General features: G+C 43.5%; 1 protein-coding gene across 1 annotated transcript; it reads right to left on the bottom strand.

Moving 5' to 3' along the window:
- Positions 1-1,656: 1,656 nt before the first annotated feature.
- ALDH8A1 (aldehyde dehydrogenase 8 family member A1) lies at positions 1,657-22,451 on the bottom strand. Its single transcript, XM_068551088.1, has 7 exons — positions 22,248-22,451; positions 18,920-19,067; positions 16,825-16,980; positions 15,078-15,227; positions 10,381-10,637; positions 8,366-8,527; positions 1,657-2,538 (listed from the first exon to the last, which is right to left on the bottom strand). Exons 1-7 carry the CDS (start codon positions 22,395-22,397, stop codon positions 2,086-2,088), a joined length of 1,476 nt encoding a protein of 491 aa, XP_068407189.1. The 5' UTR covers positions 22,398-22,451; the 3' UTR covers positions 1,657-2,085.
- Between the last annotated feature and the right edge of the window lie 1,393 nt (positions 22,452-23,844).

The raw sequence follows: 23,844 nt of genomic DNA, 5'->3' as shown, positions 1-23,844 counted from the left end.
AACTGGGGCGCTAAGACATTGTAGCCGATGGTTTGAACAACTGAGAACTAAGGCAGTGGTGAGTTGAGGGAGTACAGCATTTGGTCAAATCTGCATCCATGAGACTGACATGTGAGCCCAGAGGAGCTTCTAGAGACCCAAAGAGACACAGATACAGGGAAATGGCATCCAGAATGTGTCAGTAGGAAGCAGGCCCCTCCACAAGGCGGGATCCAGAGCCCAGGCAAGAAGTGACAAGAGCAGGGCTGACTCCAAATCCTAGAGAGAATAGTCTCCTGGACAGAAAACCAGTGTGGTGGGAGATGGGTGTTCAGGCACTGGGAGCTAAGAGGTTCAGCTGCCAGAATTTGGAATCAAAATAGGGCTTAGGTCTTAGAAATAAGGATGAGCTAGGATCAGACCAACTACAAGAGTGAAGATGCAAATTCTTAGACACTGGAGCTACTGAATTTCTTCCTGCTGACACTCAGAACTGGTCCTAGACTTATCTGATCAAGGTCAAGGAACCTCAGCTGGGGAAGAGGGAAAGCAAGGAAAGGAGAGGGGAGAGGAGGTAGAAGCTAAGAACCAGGTATGATCCGACACCATCACTTGACCTCAAAGGGACTTATATTTTTCAGCATTTGTAAACAAGCCAACATATGCCAAGTTCTACACAAAAGTATAAAGATTATTCTGCACCCCCTGACCCAACCCCCCAATCACCACACAACAAATACCCCAGTGCCCCAGGAAGACCTCGTTCCATCCCGTAACTCATTCTGAGCACCTTCTATGTGCCAGGCACTGGCCTGTGAACCGAGACTTCAGAGGGGAGTAACACCTGCCTTGACCTTCAGCAACTCCTGTCCCATCAGGAAATGAGACATACAAACAGATCGTTTCAGTCAGCATGGAAAGGGCTGTACTGGAGGAATTCCTGGCTTCATGGATTGAGTTGCAATGGCTGAGAGGAGTGAGGTAGGAGAAAAGGGGTGGGGGGGAGGAGAGGCAAAGCAGGAGCGAGACACAGAGGGGACACCCAACACAATGTGTTCCATGAACCATAAGGACTTCGCTGCTTCTGAAACACAACCCAAGGTAAGCGCGAAATGGCCAGAGATCATAGGGTATGGAGTCTGAGAGCCCCGGGTTCAAATCCTTCCTCTGCCCCACACCATTTGTGTGACCTTGAACATGCTACTTAATCTCTGTAAACCTCAGATTTCTCCTCTGATTATTGCGGGATTCAGGAAAAAAGTGCTAGATATACCACTATTACTTAGTAAAAAGTCCATGCTCCTAAGAGGATGAGGCTAAGGATGAATAAAAGACAATTCATAAACAAGGTGCATGCCATACCGCTTACTAAAATTGCTTAACATTTATTGCTTCCTTTAGGATTAGTAAATTTTAAGTCTCCTGAGATACATACACTAAGAATTGGAATTGATTAGACTCCATAGTAGGAATGGATCAAACTCTCCTTGTTCTAAGTTTCCTCCAAAAGTAGTAGTTATTTTATTCTTCTTTGTCCTTATACAGATATATTTAGTGAGACCTACCTTATATGCCTGCTCTGACAAACCCCATGTAAAGTACATCATCAACATTCACGGCCCCCTTGCATAATGAGGTACAGTCAATTACCAGTGAGCCATGCCCGTGTCTGATGGATGGGGAGACAATCCCTACAATCTCCCCAAAGGTAGAAATTATGGTGATTTGTTTCTCTTGGTTTTGTAGATTTTTTTTTTTTTTTTTACCATATACTTGCAATTGAAAAAAATAAATCTGGTTATCTGTGAATTTCCAAGAATTTTATCAAAATGATGAAAACATACTGTGAAGACACAAGTTAAGAGGAGCCTGATCGTTGTCTGGCTTCCTTTTTGTGCCTTCCTATTCTTCAACTCTTCATTGAAAAGAGACAGCATCTCTTCACCAGAGGGTAAAAATACTAAGTACAGAGGATAAGCTATAGAGATAACCTTCTGCTGAGTCAAGATATGGCTGAAATTTATGCCAGGAATTCCGTTCACCACACTGGACGACTGATTCTCCGCAGCCAGGCATCAATCGTAACAGCTTCTCCATTGGCCAAGGTCAGTGTTTAATGGTGATGGTTTTGATTTCAGTGAAGAATTCATAAGAGTCCTTGGCTCCTTCTCTACCCACCCCAGAACTCTTCATCCCCCCGAAAGGCAGGTTCAGCTCTCTGATGAGCCAGCAGTTGGTCCAGACCAAGCCTGACTGTAACTTCTTGGCCACCCGGTGGACACGCCCCACGTTGCCTGACCACACCGTGGCGGCCAGTCCATATTTAACGCTGTTGGCTCTTTGAATCACTTCCTCTTCACTATCGAAGGGGACGACACACGTCACTGGACCAAATATCTCTTCCTTCATGCAGCAGGACTCGTCCTTAATGTCTGTTATCACCGTGGGAAGCATGAAGTACCCTGCTTGATTCCTGGGGGGGAGGTTTAACTTATCCACTCCCTCACCACACAGAATTTGGGCCCCTTCCATGCGAGCTTTCTTGATGTAACTTCTGACCTGGAGAGGTAAAAAACAACTTATCGTTTGTCTTCACACAAAGCAGAGAAAATTCAATATTTTTGAAGCATCAAGATGTATAAGGTCATTCCCCCCCAAAATCTAACGTTGATTATATTTTCACTCAGCTGCTAAGTAAGCCTGAGTGCAGAAGTGCTCTAACTATTATCTGGGCATTCAGCCCTCATAGGTAAGAGGAGGAGAGTTTTTTATTTAATGTCTAAGTGCTAGGCATGCAGATAAATGCTTTTCTCACATTCTCACATAATTCTCTCAAAACTATTAACTGTGTATTATTAGCCCCTATTTGCTGATTATATAGTTGAGCCTCAGAAAGGGTAGAGGGTTCAAACGGATAATAAACAGTAAAGCTAGAACTCACACTCAGGTATATTCAGTAGTTAAACACACAGACTAATATTTTCTCACTTTTGGGGAGACTATGTCCTTTGCAGAAAATGGGAAGTTGAATGGTGTATAAGACTTAATTAAAGGCCAGGGTGCCCTTCAATAGCTGAGCTTCCAGAACAAATAATTTCTAATGTCTCATCTCAGCACTGATTATATTGTGAAAATATATCTAGGTAATAGAGTAAAGCTCACAATAATGGGAAATAAATTATGTAATAAGTTGACCCAGTGACTCGGAGATAATGACAGATGGTTTTTAATATTGGTTATAGAAATGACTCATTATAATAATGGTATATCTATTTATATTTGAAAATGTTGTTGAAGTCACAATGATACACTCTTCTACCCTTGAGGGGCGTTATAAGCATAGGAGAAGTAGAAAAGTAATCCCCAAAATTAAAAGTCTAAAACAACAGTCAAATAGTACATCAAAGGCAGGGTAAAGTTTGGAATGATATTTTGGAATCCTACGGATTATCATTTATCTATCTGAGCATTCTGCCCCAGTATCAGATTAGTACTCCATGGTGGAACTATATTCATTGTAGAGCTATATGTTTGCCATGTAAAAATAAAAAGATAATGTTGTCTCATTATTCATTTTGCTTCAGTTTATAGAACACTTGATAAGCCATGAAGTCAAAGACATTTGAAAAATAGAGCATTTGGTAGAGCTTTATATTCTCCACTATTCCTCCTCCCCAACATGAACAATGATCTCAAAGCTTTCCCAGAAAAGCTCTCGTTGAGTTTGTGGGTAGAGTCCACAATAGATCTGGACTTTTCCTTCCCCAACTCTCTTGCTCTTTTGAAGCAACCCGGTCACATTAATTAAAAGATGCCAGAGGCAGCATCCTGTGTGAACAAGGCGAGTGCACGTGAGTCTCCAGAGGCCCCTGCTGGATGCAGAGCCAGAACTTTTATCAGTGATTCAAACCGTGCAAGGAGCGCTCTGGTTTTAGATGATTATGTCTAAACAAAATTACATGATTCTCTCTTTGAAGCTCTTGGGATAATAAAATACCAGAAGTGTCAGTTTTCAAATTGTGAACTTATCAAATTATTTGACATATAAATTACACACTAAACTGAATTTCTTTTCTAGAGAAAGTATCACTGGATGACACAATGATATCTACACTTGCAGCCCAGGAAAACCACTTTGTAACTGTTAATGTGCTATAAAATGCAATGAAATATTCTTATAAAACCTTTTCTTGAGAGGAGAGAGCAGAGAGTAGTTAGCACTTAATATTGAATAGTTTTGGCCATAAAATCAAAGCATAGAGGTTAGAAGAGTGGGCTCGGGAGCACAGCAGTGCTCAAATCCCAGTTCCTCCACTTACCAGCTGAGGGATTTTAATTACTCTACGCCTGGACTTCCCTGGTGGCACAGTGGTTAAGAATCCATCTGCCAGTGCAGGGGACACGGCTTCGAGTCCTGGTCTGGGAAGATCCCACATGCCGCAGAGCAACTAAGCCCGCACGCCACAACTACTGAGCCTGCGCTCTAGAGCCCGCGAGCCACAGCTACCGAGCCCATGTGCCACAACTACTGAAGCCCGCACGCCTAGAGCCCATGCTCCGCAACAAAGAGAAGCCACCGCAATGAGAAGCCCGCACACCACAACGAAGAGTAGCTCCCACTAGCCACAACTAGAGAAAAGCCCACACGCAGTAACGAAGACCCAATGCAGCCAAAAATAAATTAAAAAAAAAAAAAGCTCTATGCCTCAATTTCCTCACTGGAAAAATGGGATTGACTGTGCCACCTATTCATAGGGTTCTTGAGAGGACTAAATAAAATAATATATGTAAAATACTTAGTGTGATACCTGACACATAGTAAGTCTTTTGAAAGTCAGCTGCTGTCGTTTGTGTTGATGTTGCTGGTGATGGTGATGATGATGATGATATAACGCACGATCTGACACTCACGAGCTAAGAGACTTCAGGGATGTTCCCCACTGTGTATGTCGGGGTGCGGGGTTAACTGACAGAGGAGGACGGGAAACCGCAAGAGTGGACCTTAGTTAGACCTGAAGCCTGGCCTTATTGGGGGATATACCCGTGAACTTCCTCTGTGCTTCCCCCCGCCTCACTGTCAACACTCAAGGATTCTCTCCCTCTGGTTATTTGCATCTTTGGAAGGCTGGCCTAGAGCCAGATTCTCCAGACAGTCAAGCAGGGAAGGATTCTGGAGAGTCAAAAGAAAAACAAAAATGAAAACAAAAAGCAACCCTGTGAAATAGGCAAGGGAGATTTTTCTGCATTCCCTGAGGATAGAATCACCTGCCATTTCCTGTGGGTCCGTGCTGCCGTCCTGGGAACCTACGAAGTCACACTTGCACTTAGGAGCCCTTGGCCATTACAAAACAACTGTCACAGCCTCTAGCTGGATTCTTCTGTCACTGCAATCCCACAGGATGGAAACAAAGATCCCGTGGCTAATTTGATTTATTTATTTATTCATTCATTCATTTATTTTTGGCTGTGCACGGCATGCAGGATCTTAGTTCCCAACCAGGTGACCAGGGATCAAACCCGTGCCCCCTGCGGTGGAAGCACAGAGTCTTAACCACTGGACCGCCAGGGAAGTCCCTTAATGTGATTTGGAGAAGACAGAGACCTACTGCAGAAGAGGAGGGGTGGAATGCAAAGATGGCAGCCGGCCCTTCCTTGGCTCGCAGACCCCAAAGCTTCCTGGCGAAAGGCGAGGAAAGACCACTGCCAGTGGAGTGTGCCTGCTGCTGCCTTGATCCCAGATCACGGTTTGGCACACTGAACTGAAAAGAGTCACAGCCTGAAAAAGACACACATACACTTCCCAAGCTGCTTCCATTGGCTCCCTCTCAAAGGGCAGAGACACCTAGGGCTTCCTCACAAGACCTGAGCTGAAAGCCCCCCATCAGGGGCCCACCTAGTGAGAGACCCAGAGGGTAAAGCTGTGACTCCTTGCATCCAGACACATGTGTTCTGGGCGGAGTAGTAAGGATGGCAGGTGTCCAGGGACCCTCTGAGCCACAGCAGGATGGTTCTGAGACTCTATACTGGGGAGGGGGCGGGGACCGTGAGCAGAGCTGAGAGGAGGGATCTACCTATAGGACCACAGCCCAAGGGAAACCCCACAGGTACCCGAAGCTCTATGTGTGGTGGGATAATGGAAATACCATCTTTATTGTTCTTCCTTAAAAAATAAAAATAAATGGCTTATGATAAACACTATTTTTAAGTTTGTAACAATGAAAAACTATTTTTAACACCGTGCAAAATCTTCCCCCTTAGAAGCAACAGAACCGTGGAGCTTTCTGTGATGAACTACCATCTTTCCGAGATGGACTTCTTAAAAGGGCAGCGTATGAGCTCAGCACAACCGGGCTTTAAGTCACATCCTCTTGGCTGTCTCGTTATCGTGGGGCATCATCTAAGGGGCACCCACAGGACCTTGATTACCATTCTCCACTGAAAGGAACCAGGGCTCAGTAGACAGAGGTCCTGTTGCCCGTGTGGGGCAGAACAACTCACATGGCCTGAGGCTGCTTGCTGTCAGAGAGCAGAAATGCTTCCGGGAGGGCCTGTGCTGGAGCTCAGGAGGGCACTGGGGGGGCAGGCTAAAGAGAGGGCCCCTTTGGGCCAGCAGGGATACGCTGAGCATCACAAATATTGTATTAAAGCCCACAGGCGTTACAATACATTGAAACCTGGTGAGCCTGTATTTGACCCAAGTTCACTATGTGGGGAAAAAGGGACAAATACTCAGAGTACAACAGAGAAAAGCCCTAACCACCAATAGGAGTCAATGAATGGCACCAGTTTCTCTCACACACAAAAGACAGTGTGTGTGAGACAGTTTCTCTCACACACAAAAGACAGGGGGCTACAAATCTTTCAACTGCTACAGGAAAGTCAAATACTTTGATTTGTTTCACTGATACACCTCCCCTCACTGGGGAACTTAAATAGTTATTATAACAGTGCCCACGATGGAAGAACAGTTTCTCTGCTGAGTTGATAAAGAGAACTTTGAGTCTCAGGTGAATGGTGAATTGCAAAGGGGACCTTAGATGACACCATGGCCTGAGTCTACTGGAAGATGCTTCTGGGAAGTTAATTCTGTGCCACAGAAAGCATTCGGGAACATGCAGGAGGTTATTTTTCACCACTTATTTGCATGTGTGGGCAGGTAGCACACATGTGTCTAGAACAGCCAGATAAGGGAGGACAAGGGAGCCTCTTGCACCTGGTGATGCCTCACTCCACGAGGGTGGGAACATCCACAACTGTGGGTCCACCACAGGCACTCTGGGGATGGCTGCCCATGTGCCTGCAGTCTTGTAGGTGAATTTGACTGGAGGAAAACACAGTCATGCTGGCCGGTCTCACTTTAAATAAATGACCACATATTTATTTAATGTGATCATAAATGATCACAGCTCCAGGTGAGCCCTTGGAGCTGCCCCGGCGACAACACGGTCACTTCGAAGCCCATTCTCTCTCCTGATCTCCTGCAAGACTATCTCACACCTTTTCCTCCTTCTTGAAACCTTCAACACCATCTCCCCTCCTCACCCTGCTTCCCATTTTACTGAGAAAACAAATAAGAAGAGACCAGCAAGACTGAGACTACACCTTCCCACCTACGGGCATCTGTGCTCCACACTACAGCGAAGGTAAAAGTTAAAGCGTAGTAAGTCTACCAAATCTGTGCAGGGTCAGAGAGTTCTTCAAACTTAAGTAAAGGTTCTGTCCCTCACTGGTTAACTGATAGGGGTGTATTACCATTACCCTTGGTTGGCCTGAGTTACTACAGCTGAAAATGAGGTCTTTTTAGCTCTGAAATTCTATGACTTATTTTGGGAGTCCCATCAGGTAATGAATTAAAATGACCTTGAAGACCCAAATTCCATAAGCCATCCAGAGAACATCAATGGCTTCTCCCACGGAGGTCCCCCCAACAAGTCACCCCACCAACGAAGGGCCGCATCATTTGGATTGGATTCGTACTTCTGGACTCCCGTTTGCTGTAAGCCAGAGGCAGAACCTTACTGCCTGGGGACTGACTGGGAACATCTACCGGTGGAAATCCCTGCCACTCTCAGCCCACATCATTCCCATCACCTGACCTTTATTCTCTGCAATTTGCCTTCCTCACTCTACTGGTGGCATCTCTTTCCTGACTTCTCAAGTTCATTTATTTCACGTAGATGCTGCTTTAACCTGGACTACATTTGTGTATTCATCTCTAACATTTTCAGACTCTGTATCCAGAGACAATTTCCCACAGATCATAATTATTAAAAAATAGGGTAGTAATCAACAGTATTTCAAAGCACAGATGGTGTTATGCCTCGCGCTGAGCTCCTCTCAAAATAAGAACTCTCTTTCTGTAACTTACACACAGGGATTTACTTACTTTCTCCAAATGAGCTTTACTGATCAGAGCTCCCATGTCGGCTGATGGGTCAGAGGGAATGCCAACTTTCCACATTCTGGTAGCTTCTACAAACCTCTTTAAAAATTCACTATAGATGCTCTTCTGGACAAAGATCCTGCTGGTGCAGAGGCAAATTTCACCCTGCCAAGAATGACACATGAGGACAATGACAAAACAGCAGGGCCCACTCCTTCATGGATAGATCACCCTGCACTTCTGAACACCTGTCACGTATCAGGCACTGGTCTGTACAATGGGAGACAGTGGTAAACAAGATGAAGTTTCACCATGTGGAATGCACTGTCTTATGGGGAAGACAGGCAATAGCACAAGTACAGCTCAATGAACAATATAACTTCAGGTTGTGACCAAAACAATACAAGAAAACTAAGCAGAGAATGAGAATAGAAAATAATGGGGGGGGGGGTGCAGCTTTTACTCCCTTTTATTAAAGGGAGTCCTGGAAGGCACTGGTGAACAGGGGATATTTGAACTGACCCTTGATTGACGTGAAGGAGCTGGATGGATGAAGATCTGAAGGAAGAGAATTCTCAGCAGTAAATGTAAAGGACCTGCCACAGGAATGAGCTTGGAGTGTGTGAGGAAAGGCAGGAAGGTGAGTGGGGCTGAGGGTGGGGATGGAGGCAGGGACAGGGGTCAGAGGGATGTAGAAGACGAAGGCAGGCGGTGAGGAGCGAGGCAACATCACACAGGGTCTTAAAGGCTCATAGACTCACAGAGAGCTTGCATTTTATCTGCAGTATCATGAAAGGACCATGGAAGGCTTTAAGCAGCAAGACGATGGGATCGGACTTACATTTTAAAATGATCATTCTGGCAGCTGTGTGGAGAATAGAATTGGAGAGAATGAGAGTGGGAAGAGGGGAATGCTAAGAGAGCTTTTCAGACATTCAGACAAGTGGAGGTAGCTTGGACCAGGCAGGATCAATGGAGATGAGAAAAGTGATAGGAGTCCACTGAGGTTAACAAATTCTTAAAGGGGCATGGGACCCCAAAAGTGTAAGGAAACTGGCATAGATGCTCTGGAGAAGTGATAGGATTCCGGATAGATTTTAAAGATAGAACTAACAGGACCTGTTGGTGGATTAGTGAGGTATAAGGAAAAGAGAAAGTAAGAACAAGGATGAGTCCCAGATTTGGGGCCTGAGTCTCAGAGTGGATGGTAGTCTCTTCCCTGGAGAGGCAAACACAAGGCGGGGAGAGCAGAGGTACCGCAGGGAAAGGAGAGGGAGGGGAATCAAGAGTTCTGCTCTGCACAGGTTAAGTTTCAGATGCTACTGGACATCCAAGTAGAGGTACTGAGTGTTCCAGGGAGAGGCGCTAACAGATTTCTGAGTGAAAAATCATCCTTATCATCATTTGAACATAACATCTAATAGTTTACAAACCACATTCTGGACTTGTCAGTATTGTGTATGTATGATTGTACATATATGCATAAATAAATATTTTCATCACATTGATATTTCATCTTCACAACAACCCATTCAACAATCAGGAGAAACAAAGTTGCCCAAGGCTCCTCCATGACGTTAAGTTAAGAAACTTGCTTGAGACTGGTTCAGGTATTTATTTCTAAGTGTGCGAATGCATTTGGGATGCTTTGGGGAGGGATAATAAGGTTTCCAGGAGCTAGGACACCTGGACAGCAGGAAAAGACTGGGAAAACTATAAATAAAGGAATGGGGAAGCTTGGAGAAGCAAAAAAGAAGTCATCACCCGATAAAAGCCGTGTAACTCAAGAAGAGGAGTTTGCTGCACAGGAGACGCCACAAGGCTTCTGAGTGACATTATGATTGAACAGATAGTCAATGGAGTAACACAATGTAACCATTCTCCTTGCACTGAAATAGTCCTGGATTGACTTACTCACCCCAGTTTTGCACTGTGATGCAACGGATCCAGCTTGACAGGGCTACTGAGTTAAAAACAAGCAAATAAACAAAGGGGAAGAAAAAACCCAGAGGACATACCTGGTTGGCAAAGCTGGACCTGACTGTGGTGGGGACACACTCTTCCAGGTTGGCATCTTCAAAGACGATGGCAGGATTCTTGCCCCCCAGCTCCAGCGAGAGCTTCTTGCAGTGGGGAGCACTCAGCTGTGTGATCCGCTGGGCCGTGGGCTGGCTCCCAGTGAAGGAGATGAGGGGCACCTCCGGGTGGGACACCAGGGCCTCGCCTACCCTGGGCCCCACTCCAAACACAATATTTACCACACCTGGTGGAACACCTGGATGGGAAGCAGTATCGGTTTCAGTGATTCTCTCAGTATGTCGAGGGCTTCAGGTTACATGGAGATTCTCCTTCGAAGTTCAACGGCGTGAATGGGGTTGGGAGGGAATGTTAACGGCTGTCTCTGGTTCAATAGCAAAACAAGGACTAGAGCATCACCTCTGCCTATGCTATACCCCGGGTGGGATTTCTCCGGGGGCTTTGTCCTAGAAAAGTGCAGCGTGGAACATTCTATATATTTCATGCCATAGTATTGACTGGGCCTCAGGGGCTGAAGATACAAATACATCCTCAGGCAGGTCGGGCCCCAGGAGGGAGAAGAGCCCTGCTCCAAGCTGGCATCTGCGACTCACAGTTCAGTGGGCAAATGTGAAGAAGAGGGAGCATTCATGCACTAAAGAAGCCAGAGAAGAGACTGACTACCTCAGCCCAGGGGAGTGAGGGAGGGCTCCCCCAGGAAGGTGAGTCTTGAGTTGAAGGTCCGGCTCCCCATGATATGGATGCACCATCACCCTCTAAGACTGACTGACCCAGAACACCCCCAAGTAGGTGCCCCAATCTTTTCTATCACAAAACTCTACTGCTCCATATCTGCCTGTATTCATTTATGTGTTTTATGGATTTTCCTGTTCATTACACATCGACCACTAGAAGGTTCTCCAGCTAAGGGCAGACATGGGGTCTGTGTTTTGCCTTTCATCGTATCCACTGTGCCATGGCCTACTTTGCCATATAGAATGAATACCCGTTAAAAAAATTTTTGTTAACGCATCACATTTAAAATAAATTAATGATAGCCATTATCAAAAAAATCTGGAAACAATAAATGCTGGAAAGGGTGTGGTGAAAAGGGAACCCTCCTGCACTGTTGGTGGGAATGTCAATTGATACAGCCACTATGGAGAACAGTAGGGAGGTTCCTTAGAAAACTACAAATAGAACTACCATGTGACCCAGCAATCCTACTACTGGGCATATACCCTGAGAAAACCATAATTCTGAAAGAGTCATGTACCACATTGTTCATTGCAGCTCTATTTACAATAGCCAGGACATGGAAGCAACCTAAGTGTCTATCAACAGATGAATGGATAAAGAAGATGTGGCACATATATACAATGGAATATTACTCAGCCATAAACAGAAATGAAACTGAGTTATTTGTAGTGAGGTGGATGGACCTAGAGTCTGTCATACAGAATGAAGTGAGTCAGAAAGAGAAAAAAACAAATACCGTATGCTAACGCATATATATGGAATCTAAAAAAAAAAAAAAAAAAAAGGTACTGATGAACCTAGTTGCAGGGCAGGAATAAAGATGTAGACATAGAGAATGGACTTGAGGACACGGGGTGGGAGGGGAAAGCTGGGGCAAAGTGAGGGTAGCATCGACATACATACACTACCAAATGTAAAATAGATAGCTAGTGGGAAGCAGCAGCATAACACAGAGAGATCATCTCAGTGCTTTGCGATGACCTAGAGGGGTGGGATAGGGAGGGTGGGAGGGAGGCTCAAGAGGGAGGGCATATGGGGACACACGTATGCATATGGCTGATTCACTTTGGTGTACAACAGAAGCTAATGCAGTGTTGTGAAGCAATTATACTCCCATAAAGATCTATTAATAAATAAATGAATAAATAAGTTAATGAAAAAGAAGATATAATGCTACATATGTATGCTATTAAAATAATTTTTATGAGAGTAAAAAATAAAAATAAAACTTTTAAAGAGTACCAGTAAACGCTCACATTTATTGGGTACTTCCTGTGGGTTGGTCATTGCTGTAAGTGGGCTACACCTTTTAGATCTCCCAACAGCTCTGTGAGGTACGTCGTATTAATACATTGATTGATTACGTTTCCTTGAGCTCCAATGTTAATAAGTTAAGAGCTATCTACCGGCCAGTATTTCTCAGAACCATTTTGCCATTTGATCCAGACACTAATGAAATTTTTCTAGATAAATCTGCCTTCTACCCTTAAAAGATTCTGGTTATAAGAGAAAGAAGGCAGTTTAATTGGCAAATAACAATTCAGTAAAACTCAGAGTAGGTGGCTAAGAGACAGCAAAGGGAAGGAAGCCCCTCCAGTGCCAGGATGTGCCTGGGTCACGACGAGGAAAATTTTAAGCTTAAATAGAGCAGAACCAAAATTAATAGGAAGGGCCAGAAATCTGCCGTCAGTGGACACTTCAGGAATGAGAGCAAACGTTTGGTGCCCCCAAGGGAAAAAACCAAATATTTTAGGGCTCCCAAAGAGGTATTCATGGTGTACCTATATAAATATTCGATGATTTTATTTCGAAGGAAGTTCATTTACCAAGTCTGTTTGAATGCCCCGGACTAGAGGAGCTAGCTGTCGAAATACCCAGAATGCCTTAGCAGGTCGTTTTAGCTTTCTTTTCTTACACTATTGCAAGCTTCTCTTAGAGTGCTCTAAAGCAGAATTAAGTGATGTAATTCACACTCCCTCCCAATCCCAGTGGAGAAACTGAGGGCTCATGTCAGGGGCAACTGGACCATCATACTCTCAGTGTTTGTTGGAGGAGGAAAGTTTGGCAAAGCCAGCCCAGGGAGGGAGCGGGGATGGGAGGGAGGGAAGGACTGTTTTGGTACAATAGGTTTATTCATTCACAAGAATAAGAGCAATGCTGGGTAAATAAATGGAAACATAAAACTCTCATGCAGACCAGGTTCTGGGCTATATGAAAGAAGAGGGTGATTAGAAAAGAGAAATCACCATAGATCAAGATGTAGCTGAGGGGCTTCCCTGGTGGCGCAGTGGTTGAGAATCTGCCTGCTAATGCAGGGGACACGCGTTCGAGCCCTGGTCTGGGAAGATCCCACATGCCGCGGAGCAACTAGGCCCGTGAGCCACAACTACTAAGCCTGCGCGTCTGGAGCCTGTGCTCCGCAACAAGAGAGGCCGTGATAGTGAGAGGCCCGCGCACCACGATGAAGAGTGGCCCCCGCTTGCCACAACTAGAGAAAGCCCTCGCACAGAAACGAAGACCCAACACAGCCAAAAATAAATAATTAATTAATTAAAATAAAAAAGATGTAGCTGATTTTAGGAGTGAGTGGTCTCTGGAACACGGCTCTGTGGCACCCTCCCCAGCTCCCTGTGTATCCAACACAGGATGAAAGCAGAGCGGAGGCCCCACTTCTATCTCACACCAGGGAACCGGCAGTCAGGAGGCAGGGAAGAAAAACACCTTGGACCTTTGCAGATACTAGAGATTCAATTTTGCAAAGAAAGGGATAGAATGCGGTCCCTTTTGTAAGGGAGGGATGGCACGTTCTGGGACAGGAGGGAGGTAGGGATGTCCATATCATGCACCTTCCAGAGGCCTAGGGCAGCCATCGACATCATCCCAAAGGCCTAGGCTGGGTGGCCTCATTCCTCCATAGGATACAAGGGAAATGGGCAGCTAAACTAGGGTCATGAGGCCCAATGCTCTTCCCTAAACGGGCACAATCTAACCTGTCATCTAAACCCTGGGGTAGGAACTGGCTCAACTTTCCTGGAAGCCAATGTGTATGTTTTTGCTTTGAGAGAAAAGGCATCCAGGAGAGAGACGGGCTCTTACCAGCCACCCCTTCTATGGATCTAAGTGAGCCCAGCAACACCTCCTCTGTGGGCTTGAAGGAAGCGAGCACAGCAGAGGCTGACAGAGCCTGTTCCCTGCCACCTGCCCATCATTCCCACCCAGGCTGGGCAGAGACATGAGCTGAGGGCCTAACAGTGAGGGGCTTCCTGTGGGTTACAAGCTAGAGCCTCCTGCCTGCGACCTTCCAACCCTGGTGCGGTGTCGGCTGAACACTCCAGGCGAAACCGGGAACACACCCTCCACGTTTCAAACCATCAGCAGAAGGAGGACAAGGAACCATAGTGAATCAGCATCTCAGCAGTGGTTCCAAATGCAGGGAAAACTGAGGGGTGTCTATTCAATTCTCTTGAACATGGGCTGTTTCTCTTAGGCATTCTATAGCTGTGCAAACCAGAGAGGTACCTAGCAATATTCTTCTTTTCATCAAAATCCACTTGTGGTTCAAACGTAGGATTTAAACTGACTATTGGAGACACTGTCTGGGGCAGGCTGGTGTCTGAGTTGATCAAGCTCTTTAAGCCGTTTGCTGTACTGCTATCCTGTGCTCAGGGGACTGCCCGTGGAGCCCCTGCAGGAAGGAGCTGTCCTGCGGGATGAATAAAGGAAGCAGTGGGCACGAACCCCGTGGACGAAGGGGATTTCTCAGAAGAGAATCAGGGAAACAAAAAATCAGAGATGTCCCTGGGATCTGTTTCGGTGCTGAGCAGATTTCTATCCAAAATAACTTTTCAAATGTCAGTGACCCTATGGTGGCTGAAGCCTACAAAACATACATCTCCAAAGCCAACCGCGTGCACCCCCTTAAACCCCATCTCCCGGTTACCTGCTTTCTCCAGAAGTTTGCACATCATCCACGCGGTCACAGAAGTCAGCTCGCTGGGCTTGGCTATCACAGTGTTGCCAGCAGCGATCGCTGGAGCCATCTTCCAGGTCAGCAAGTAGAGGGGCAGATTCCAGGGACTGATCAGACCAGCTAACAGAGGATAACAGAAGCATTGCCAGCAATGACATGCCCCTCAAAGCAGATGGGCCAGACAGGCTTTAGGAATGAAAACTCCTTCATGCTACACCAAACTTCAGCTTACTCTTCCAAAATCCCAAACTTTTGTAGCCAACTTCAGGGAACTAATTCTAAACTGTATTACAAGCAGCTGTACCTTTTAAAACTATAATCAGTAGTACAGTTTACTCTTTTCTTGATGACTTACAATTATATTTATGAACAACAGCAATATAAGTTCTGGGGCTAAAAGACTGCCACCTTTCCCTAAACATTCTCAGAATGTGATCAGTTTTGAGATTTGTAGACTGATCTCTGCACTGTTTAAACTTCTCCCTCCTCATTATCAAACAGGCCAGCTACTATTTCTTCTAAATTTCTCCATCTCTGTTTCTAATCGCTTGTGGATTGAGACAGAAAATCTCAAGCTGTTCAGAATTTTTTGTAAAATAAGAGCAATAGGTTCTGAGACTGTGAAATCCATTTTAGCTAACCCAGAGTATTTTTTAATAAAAAAAAATCTTTCTAGGTTCTCATCTGTACCCTGACCAGATAGGTTTGCTGGGTAAGTAACAGAACCAACATCTACAGTGGGTCTCCATGTAACATTCTGAAACCACCTAGGCTTCTGACCATAAAACGTGTAAAAATAAAACCTACATTATGAATAAGTAAATGGATTCACCTTATTTTATACTCTGCCCTCAATCCTGAGCTATGAAAGTGAAACATAGTTTACATTATTAAATTTCCCACTGAAAAATCTGCTCTTTAGGGGATAATATTTTTGCAGCATAATGTACTAGCATACTTCTTAGGAGGAGGTTTGAGCTTTTATAATGCCTTGAAAATACCATTTCTGAAGGGCTCAGGTAAAATGTTCCATTTTCTTCCCCTTTAACTTACCTTCTTTTATTCTATCATAAAATATAACTAGTAAAATATGGACGGTGGTTGTTTTTTTTCCTCAGAGGAAACAGTGACATCTAGTGGACATTTTTAGTTATTGCAGATATTTATATGTCCTCTAAAGGGCAAGAAGCAGAGAAATGAAAGAGGGAAGTAGACAATCCAGTCAAGGCTTATTTACCATGTACCTGGCACTGTTCTAAGTGCTCTACACTTACTAATTTACATAATTCACATAAAGATATATAAAGATAAAATTAAACCATCCTCCCAGTTTCCATCTCAGGATACTGAAGCACACAAAAGTTAAATCATTTACCCCACACATAACCTAAAATCTATGATCTTAACCACAACGCTCTCTGGAAATAATTTTTTTTTTTTAATTACAAGTGACAAAAAGTCCTGGATTGTGAATTTATAATCAGTATCATTCTTTTTTTCTGTGATTCCTCCAGAACAATATTCCAGGAATAACTAAGGAATTTGACACAAAGGAAATAAACTAGAATTGGATTTTTAAGGGCAATTAAATTTCAGATAAAGTAGAAGAAATTTCTACTTTCCTTTTTTTTAAGTCTATTCCTTTAGATCAATTCTACAGGGCTGACTGAGCAACTCTACGTGCAGCTGTGGTCCAGGCTTTCACTGCAGCACCTACCGATGCCCACGGGGGTCCGCACCGTGTAGTGGAGACAGCCCAGGTGGTCCATCTGTGTGCACTCGGACGTGTGGTGCAGGATGGAGGAAGCGAAGAACCGGAAGTTCTGTACAGACCGGGGAATGTCCATGGTTCTCGCCAGGGTTAGGGTTTTCCCTATAAGAAGTCAACAAGGCACTGTCAGTGTTCTTCACCTCGGACTGGGAGGAGGCAATACCACACACGTATCCTAGCTCACACTGAAGTAGCCTCTGTTTCTTCCAGTCTGGGATGCGCATTCCTTGGTTACAGAGAGCGTTGATCATAGTTTGATAAAACTATGAAACAATTAGATGTGAGGTTATAAGATGAAGTAGAGGGGGTTAGAGTTGAGTCAAATAATCTTGTTTTGTGGACTGAACAATTCATAGCTATCATCAGGAATTCACCAGATGCTATCACTTCACCCACACCAGCTCTTTCAATTCAAAATCACCAAGCTTTGGACATGCTACAGAGGGGTTGGAATAATGGGTGTTAAGACAGCTGTATTTGCACATCACCAAAAAAGCACGTGATGATATTAACTGTCCCCTCAACACACAGTGGAGTCACTAAGATGGACACATGGCAGAACCACTGATGGGAACCTGGCACAGGATGCTGTGTGGCCCTTGCTCACCCATCATGTGCCCCATGCACATCCTAGATATATGCTTACATGGATTGTTCCTTAGTTATCTTTAGTGATACAGGGAGACTCTGCAGTGTCAGGAAGCATTTTCTTCTTAAGGGTTTGGAGTCAGGCTGCTTCTTAACTTTAGGCTGCTTTACAGCCCGCATATAAACTAAAAAGATCTTGGCCTTTTCTAAGATCTTTATCATTACAAAGATTTACAGACATTTACTCCATTACCCTGACTTCTGGGAAGCAGTTTAAAAAATTGGGAAATTGTGTTGGGAGTGGAACAGTGACCAACATATCAGAAATCTTTCTAAAAATCTGTGTGACTGCTCTTCAAGTCATCTTTGCTTTTAAAAAACAAACTTACGTTTACCAAAGGGGAAAGGAGGGGGAGGGATAAATTAGGAGGTTGGGATTAACATATACACACTACTATATATAAAATAGATAACCAACAAGGACCTACTGTGTAGCACAGGAACTATATTCAATATCTTGTAATAACCTATAAGGAATAAGAATCTGAAAAAGAACATATATATGTATATATACATACATACATACATATATAAGATAATTTGAAGAGCTGTCACATGTATATGTATATGTGTATGTATATATATATATATCTGAATCACTGTGCTGTACACTTGAAACTAACATATTGTAAATCAACTATACTTCAATTGAAAAATAAATATCATGCCACAACTACTGAAGCCCGTGAGCCTAGAGCCCGTGCTCTGCAACAAAGAGAAGCCACCGCAATGAGAAGCCCGCGCACCGCAACGAAGAGTAGCCCCCGCTCGCCGCAACTAGAGAAAGCCCGCGCACAGCAATGAAGACACAACGCAGCCAAAAATAAATAAATAAATAATTAATTAAAATTTAAAAAATAATAAATGAATCACGTAGTGAAAAGAAAAGAAACAAAAAAACAAATTTGCTTTGAAACTCTCTACTTAGAACTAGTGGAGGGTTGCACCCTCAGGCCTCATTCTTCCTCTCTCCCCATATCCATGCCCTTTGCCATACATCTTTGCAGTTCCCTCCACCAAATATACAGTGTATTTATTTCCCTGCCTCTTGAACTTGCGTTGGGCCTTGACTTGCTTTGGCCATCAGAATGAAGCAGAAGCGGGCCAGTTGCAAGCCTCGGCCTTCGGAGGCCTTGGCTGGTTTGGCTTTCCATCCTCTACCGCTGCCGTGAGAAGCACGTGGGTGGGCTAGGTGATGGGTCCAAGGGGCTGGGTGGGGGTAACATGAAGAAAGTGTCCTGAGTTCCATCCACACGGTTAAGAGGCAAGAGATCAACTGACAACCTGGAATGAGCATGTGAACCACCAGGAAGATAGTGCGTGCACTTCCCCGGCTCCGCTAGAGACAGCGAGCATGGGAAAGAGGGAAGAGGCCGGCACAGGTGCCTCTCACCTTGGTCCCTGGATTCAGCCTGGGCCAGCTCCTCCAGGGACTGTTCCAGCAAATCCGCCAGCCGCTGCAGCACCTGCGAGCGCTCCTGGGGGCTCCGGGAAGACCAGCCCGGAAAAGCTGCTCTGGCGGCCTCCACCGCGGCTTCGATCTCGGAGGAGCAAATGGAAGAGGGTCGCCTTAGACTGTTGCTGCCGAGGGTTGGATGAATCCAGAATCCACAGGTCCGTACATGCCTAACGTTTTTTCTGCCTAATTTCAAGTATTCGACACTCCCAGTACTGAGTCGCCCACAAAGTGGTATTTATATGACCAGCAAAGCCGGGGCACCCCCAAAAAAGAAAAATGCTCCATTTTGACCAAGGTATCCAGAATGTGGCGATAAGAGAATCTATTTGAGTAGCAGGTATACGTTTTCAATAATTTCAAAATATAGAAAATTTCTGAATATCATATGAGAAAGGAAACTTAATTAAGATGTATGGAATCTCTAAACTCTTAATGTATGGAATCTCTAAACTCTTTTTGACATACTTGATAAAGTCTAAACGTTTCTTTGAAATCACATCCCGGACTGTCATTTTCACTTGGAATGACTGATCATATTATTTATTTATTGACTAATTTTTATATATAACGGAATGTGCTAAATGCTTTACACAAATTATTTCATTAAATCCCTTTTAAAATTCTGTAACATGAGTATTGCTAAGCCTGTTTTACAGATAAGGAAACTGAAACACAGAGAGCTCAAGTAATTTGCCAAAGGTCACACAGCTAATAAGTGGCAGAATCAGGATGCAAACCCAGATCTCTGTGGCTCCCAAGACCACGGCTGGCCTGCTATGGCATAACCACAGTCCAGTCCCCTGCCTGGCTCCGCCCAATGGAAAGGTCCTCTGTTGGAGAAGAGGGCATCTGGGGTTGAACAGATAGCTTGGGGACCTGGGGTTTTAGAGCTAAATCCAAAAGGAAACAATGTATAGGAAGGTATCAGCAAAGCCAGTTCATGGAGGCAGAATGAATTATCAGGGCTTCTGCTGTCTTTCTCCTCTTAGGCAAACGTCTAAGCAATGTCTTTTCCAGAGATGGCAAATCCAGAGGCTGTGTCTCTCCCTTCTCCTCTCTCACATGCATGACACTTATAATCACTCACAGCTTTCTTCCACCACTGGACCCAGGCTCAGTCTCAGAATCTTTTTCCACAAGCTTCCGGCATCTGTCTTGTATTACCTGATCTGACAATTCAACTGCCCTATCATCCCAAATTGGATCTACATGCCTTCTCGTTTTCTTTATGTGAACAAAGTCGCTTTCAGCTGAGCTAAAATAGGTATAAAAGGATTCTCATTTTAATTACAAATGTCTGGAAAGTTGATGGTTGATGCCCTGCTGCCAGTCAACAAGAGGAGGGTTCCTACCTACAGCAGTCAACGTCAAATCTAATCTTCCTACAGTTGTCGATGCAAAACTCTGATCTTTTAGAAAAGCAGAAAACTCAAGTCCAGTCATATTTTCTAAGTTGTCCTATGTCACATGTCCTACATCCATTTAATGTAGAACACATATAATGTACTACATACAATAATATTAGCAAAAGATAATACTTATAAAGCATTTACTATATGCCAGATGCAAAGGGCTCTACATATATCAGTCTGTTTAATCTTCAGAACAACACTCTGAAGTAGGTATTATTATTATCCCCATTTTATAGATGAGGAGACTGAGGCGCAGGGAGGTTCAGCTGTAGGTCAAGAACATAGGTATTAAGCGGTGCAGCTGATCTCTGAAGCCAGGCAGTCGGACCCCAATGCTACAGTGCAAATGCTACTGCGAGTGTGTGTGTGACCACTAACCTAAGCATGCTGTGATCTGTAAAATAAGGATGATGATAAGAGTCTTATTTATAGGTTATGACTCAGATTTGGGACAATTTGTGTTCAATGGCTTAGTGAATGCACAGCACAAAGCAAACGCTGAATGAATGGGAGACCTGTTGACAGACTGGCAGCACTTTCTGTGAGTGACTTTTGGGGAAATTGGGCATGTGGCTTGCATGGTAACCATATTTTTCAAGCCAGAAAAACCTGGGATTTATGGTATCAGATGGAATGTTTGCAAGCTGGATTGCTGGGAAATCCAAAATATCTATTCCTCTGCGAGCAGGTGTATCCATCCCTCATTCTCTCTTCTGCAAGGGCTGAGCCATTCATTAGCTGCGGAAAATATTTCACCTGAATTTGGCATACTTGTCCATTTTAACTTTACTTTGGAAAGGACTCTGAGACAAAGAGGGCTGGAAAAGCTGGATTTCCCACATCTATCCCAGGTCATTTGAAGCAAACAAAATTGCAGGTTACAGTTTAACCAACAAATTAGCCAATATTTGCAAACTTTAATCCAAAAGTCTAAAGGTTTTTTTTTTAATGCAAGACAGATTTAGAATATTATTAACAGTAGAGAAAGAATAGCTTAGTTCTTTTTTTAAAAAAACCTTGCATATAATACTCATTTACATATGAAGGCTACAATTATCTTTTAAATAATCTAGTTCTTTGTGCCTTAAAAATATAAATTAAAATCCATTTAATTTGAGCATAAATCCATTTAGATGAGTATACATTCATCAGCCACATTTATCACCCCAAATATATTTATACTCTCAGTGCAATAACTAATCAAATATGTCTCAAATATTTTACAAAACTCCTCAATAATATTAATTCTACATCACTGAAAAGAAGTTTTAATGTGTGCGCCATTAAGTACTTTGAGTAAGAAAAAGTAGTGTTAAATTTAACTTCGAAAATATGCAGGAATTTGATTCTGCATTTCATCATTCAAATGATTGGTTTTACTTTACTAGATATTTTGAAGACATGAAGAATTATTACAGGATAATATAAAATAAATCCCTGGGTTTTAAAATTTTGTTAATTTTTGTGAAGTAATGCCTTTTTTGGAAATCCATGAATATAATGGCAAATTTAGGCAACACTTGGTTGAGAAAAAGGATCACTTAGTAATACTGATCATTCTTACAAATAATGCTTTTTACTAGGCACCCATCAAGGAATGTCTGTGAGTTGTGGCTTTGTGTTAGGCTACCTGGATTATTTGTTTCTGCATATGGTAACCTGAGATTGGTGCCGTGTATCATATATACCCAATTACAAAATAAACCTTCCTAGAACTAAAAATCTTTCTTCTGCTAATGTTTAACAATCCTACACCATTTCTCAATCCCCTTTGCTCCCAGAAAATTAAGTTACCATAAATCACCAACAGGCAAAGTAGATTTCAGTCTTCTCTGAGTGAATATACTCACCTCTTCTTTTCCACTGTTTGGCACTCGGCAGTACACTTCCCCTGTAGAGGGATCATAGGAATCTAGGTATGAGCTACAAGGTAAAAATTTCCCATCTATGAAATTTTCCAGCATCAAAAGGGCCCTTGTTCCAGCCATAGGAGAGGACATGCCTGCCCTTCCCCTTGGCGTTGCTCAGGGAGGCTATCCCCCCACTCTCCCGACTCCTGACTTAGTCTCCTCCTCACTTCCAGCCCCAGTGACCCCATCTGCCAATCAGTGCAAGTGGGAGGTGACCTGACATTCTCCGAGAGTTTTTCAGTCTCCAAACTCCGAATGAAGAGAGTTCCCAAATATTTCACAGCTGTCCAGTACGTTGTGAGAAATGGATAATAATATGTTAAAGAAACATCAGCTTATGTGTTCATGGCCCTTTAAAATGGTCAAAAGGCATCTGTGTGTATCATTTTATTGGATTCACACTATAAACTATTCACTGCTCGAACATTGATTAAGTGCCAGGCCCTGAGGCAGGTCTTCACATGAATTTACTCATTTATTCCATACAACAATCCTATAGAAAGTAAAGGTCATTACTTCCCCTCTTTTGTCCTCGGAGAGGTGAATTTGTCCAAAATTGCATAGTTGGTAAGGGTCCTTTTGTCTCCAAATCATGTGCTTTTTCCTCAGTGCATCACTGCCCTCACCCTCCGAGGTGGCTGAAGGCAGACTTTCTCTTTCCATCACCCACCAGTTTCTCTCTGCCTTGGCTGCCTTGTTGCTGAACTGTCCATCCTAAAACTAGGGCTGCCACCGCAGCCCACATCTTCCCAGATGTGCCATGAAGATGACGGTATCAGCCCAAACTATATACAATGTATGTAACACACCCAGGACTCATGTCCATGATGTATATAAGAAGTTCTACAAATTGGTAAGAGAAATGAACAACCCCATAGAAAGGTAAGCAAAGGATATGAAAAAGCAACTCATAGCAAAGGGAACACAGTGGGCTAATGAGTGTGTGAAAGGATGCTCCGCGTCACGGTTAATCAGGGAATGTGAGAGACAAAGAAGACTGGAAAAGTTTTGTTTTTTTTTTAAATTGAAGTATAGTTGATTTACAATGTTGTGTTAGTTTCAGGTGTACAGCAAAATGATACATATATATATACACACTCTTTTTCAGATTCTCTTCCCTTATAGGTTATTACAAGATATAGAGTTCCCTGTGCTACACAGTAGGACTTTGTTGCTTATCTATTTTATATATAGTAGTGTGTATCTGTTAATCCAAATTCCCAATTTATCCCTCTCCCCTTCCCCTTTGGTTACCATAAGTTTGTTTTCTTTGTGAGTCTGTTTCTGTTTTGTAAATAAGTTCACTTGTATCATTTTTTTAGATTCCACATATAAGCGATATCATATGATACTTGTCTTTGTCTGACTTACTTCACTCAGTATGATAATCTCTAGGTCCATCCCTGTTGCTGCAAATGGCATTATTTCATTCTTTTTGTGGCTAAGTAATATTCCATTGTGTATATGTACCACATCTTCTTTATCCATTCATCTGTCAATGGACATTTAGGTTGTTTCCATGTCTTGGCTATTGTAA

The sequence above is a fragment of the Eschrichtius robustus genome, chromosome 9 (assembly GCF_028021215.1).
Source record: "Eschrichtius robustus isolate mEscRob2 chromosome 9, mEscRob2.pri, whole genome shotgun sequence".
Lineage (NCBI taxonomy): Eukaryota > Metazoa > Chordata > Mammalia > Artiodactyla > Eschrichtiidae > Eschrichtius > Eschrichtius robustus.
Note: the sequence above shows the minus strand (reverse complement) of the source record. Positions and strands in the feature narration are given on the sequence as shown.

Bases quoted from the DNA above. Each gene is read 5' to 3' on its own strand.
- ALDH8A1 (XM_068551088.1), bottom strand. From the start codon at position 22,397: ATGTCCTCTCCTATGGCTGGAACAAGGGCCCTTTTGATGCTGGAAAAT. The intron at 10,638-15,077 runs GTAACCGGGAGA...CTTCCCATCCAG, and splicing joins CAAACTTCTGGAGAAAGCAG to GTGTTCCACCAGGTGTGGTA. The intron at 2,539-8,365 runs GTAAGTAAATCC...TTACCTCTCCAG, and splicing joins GTAAAGCTCATTTGGAGAAA to GTCAGAAGTTACATCAAGAA.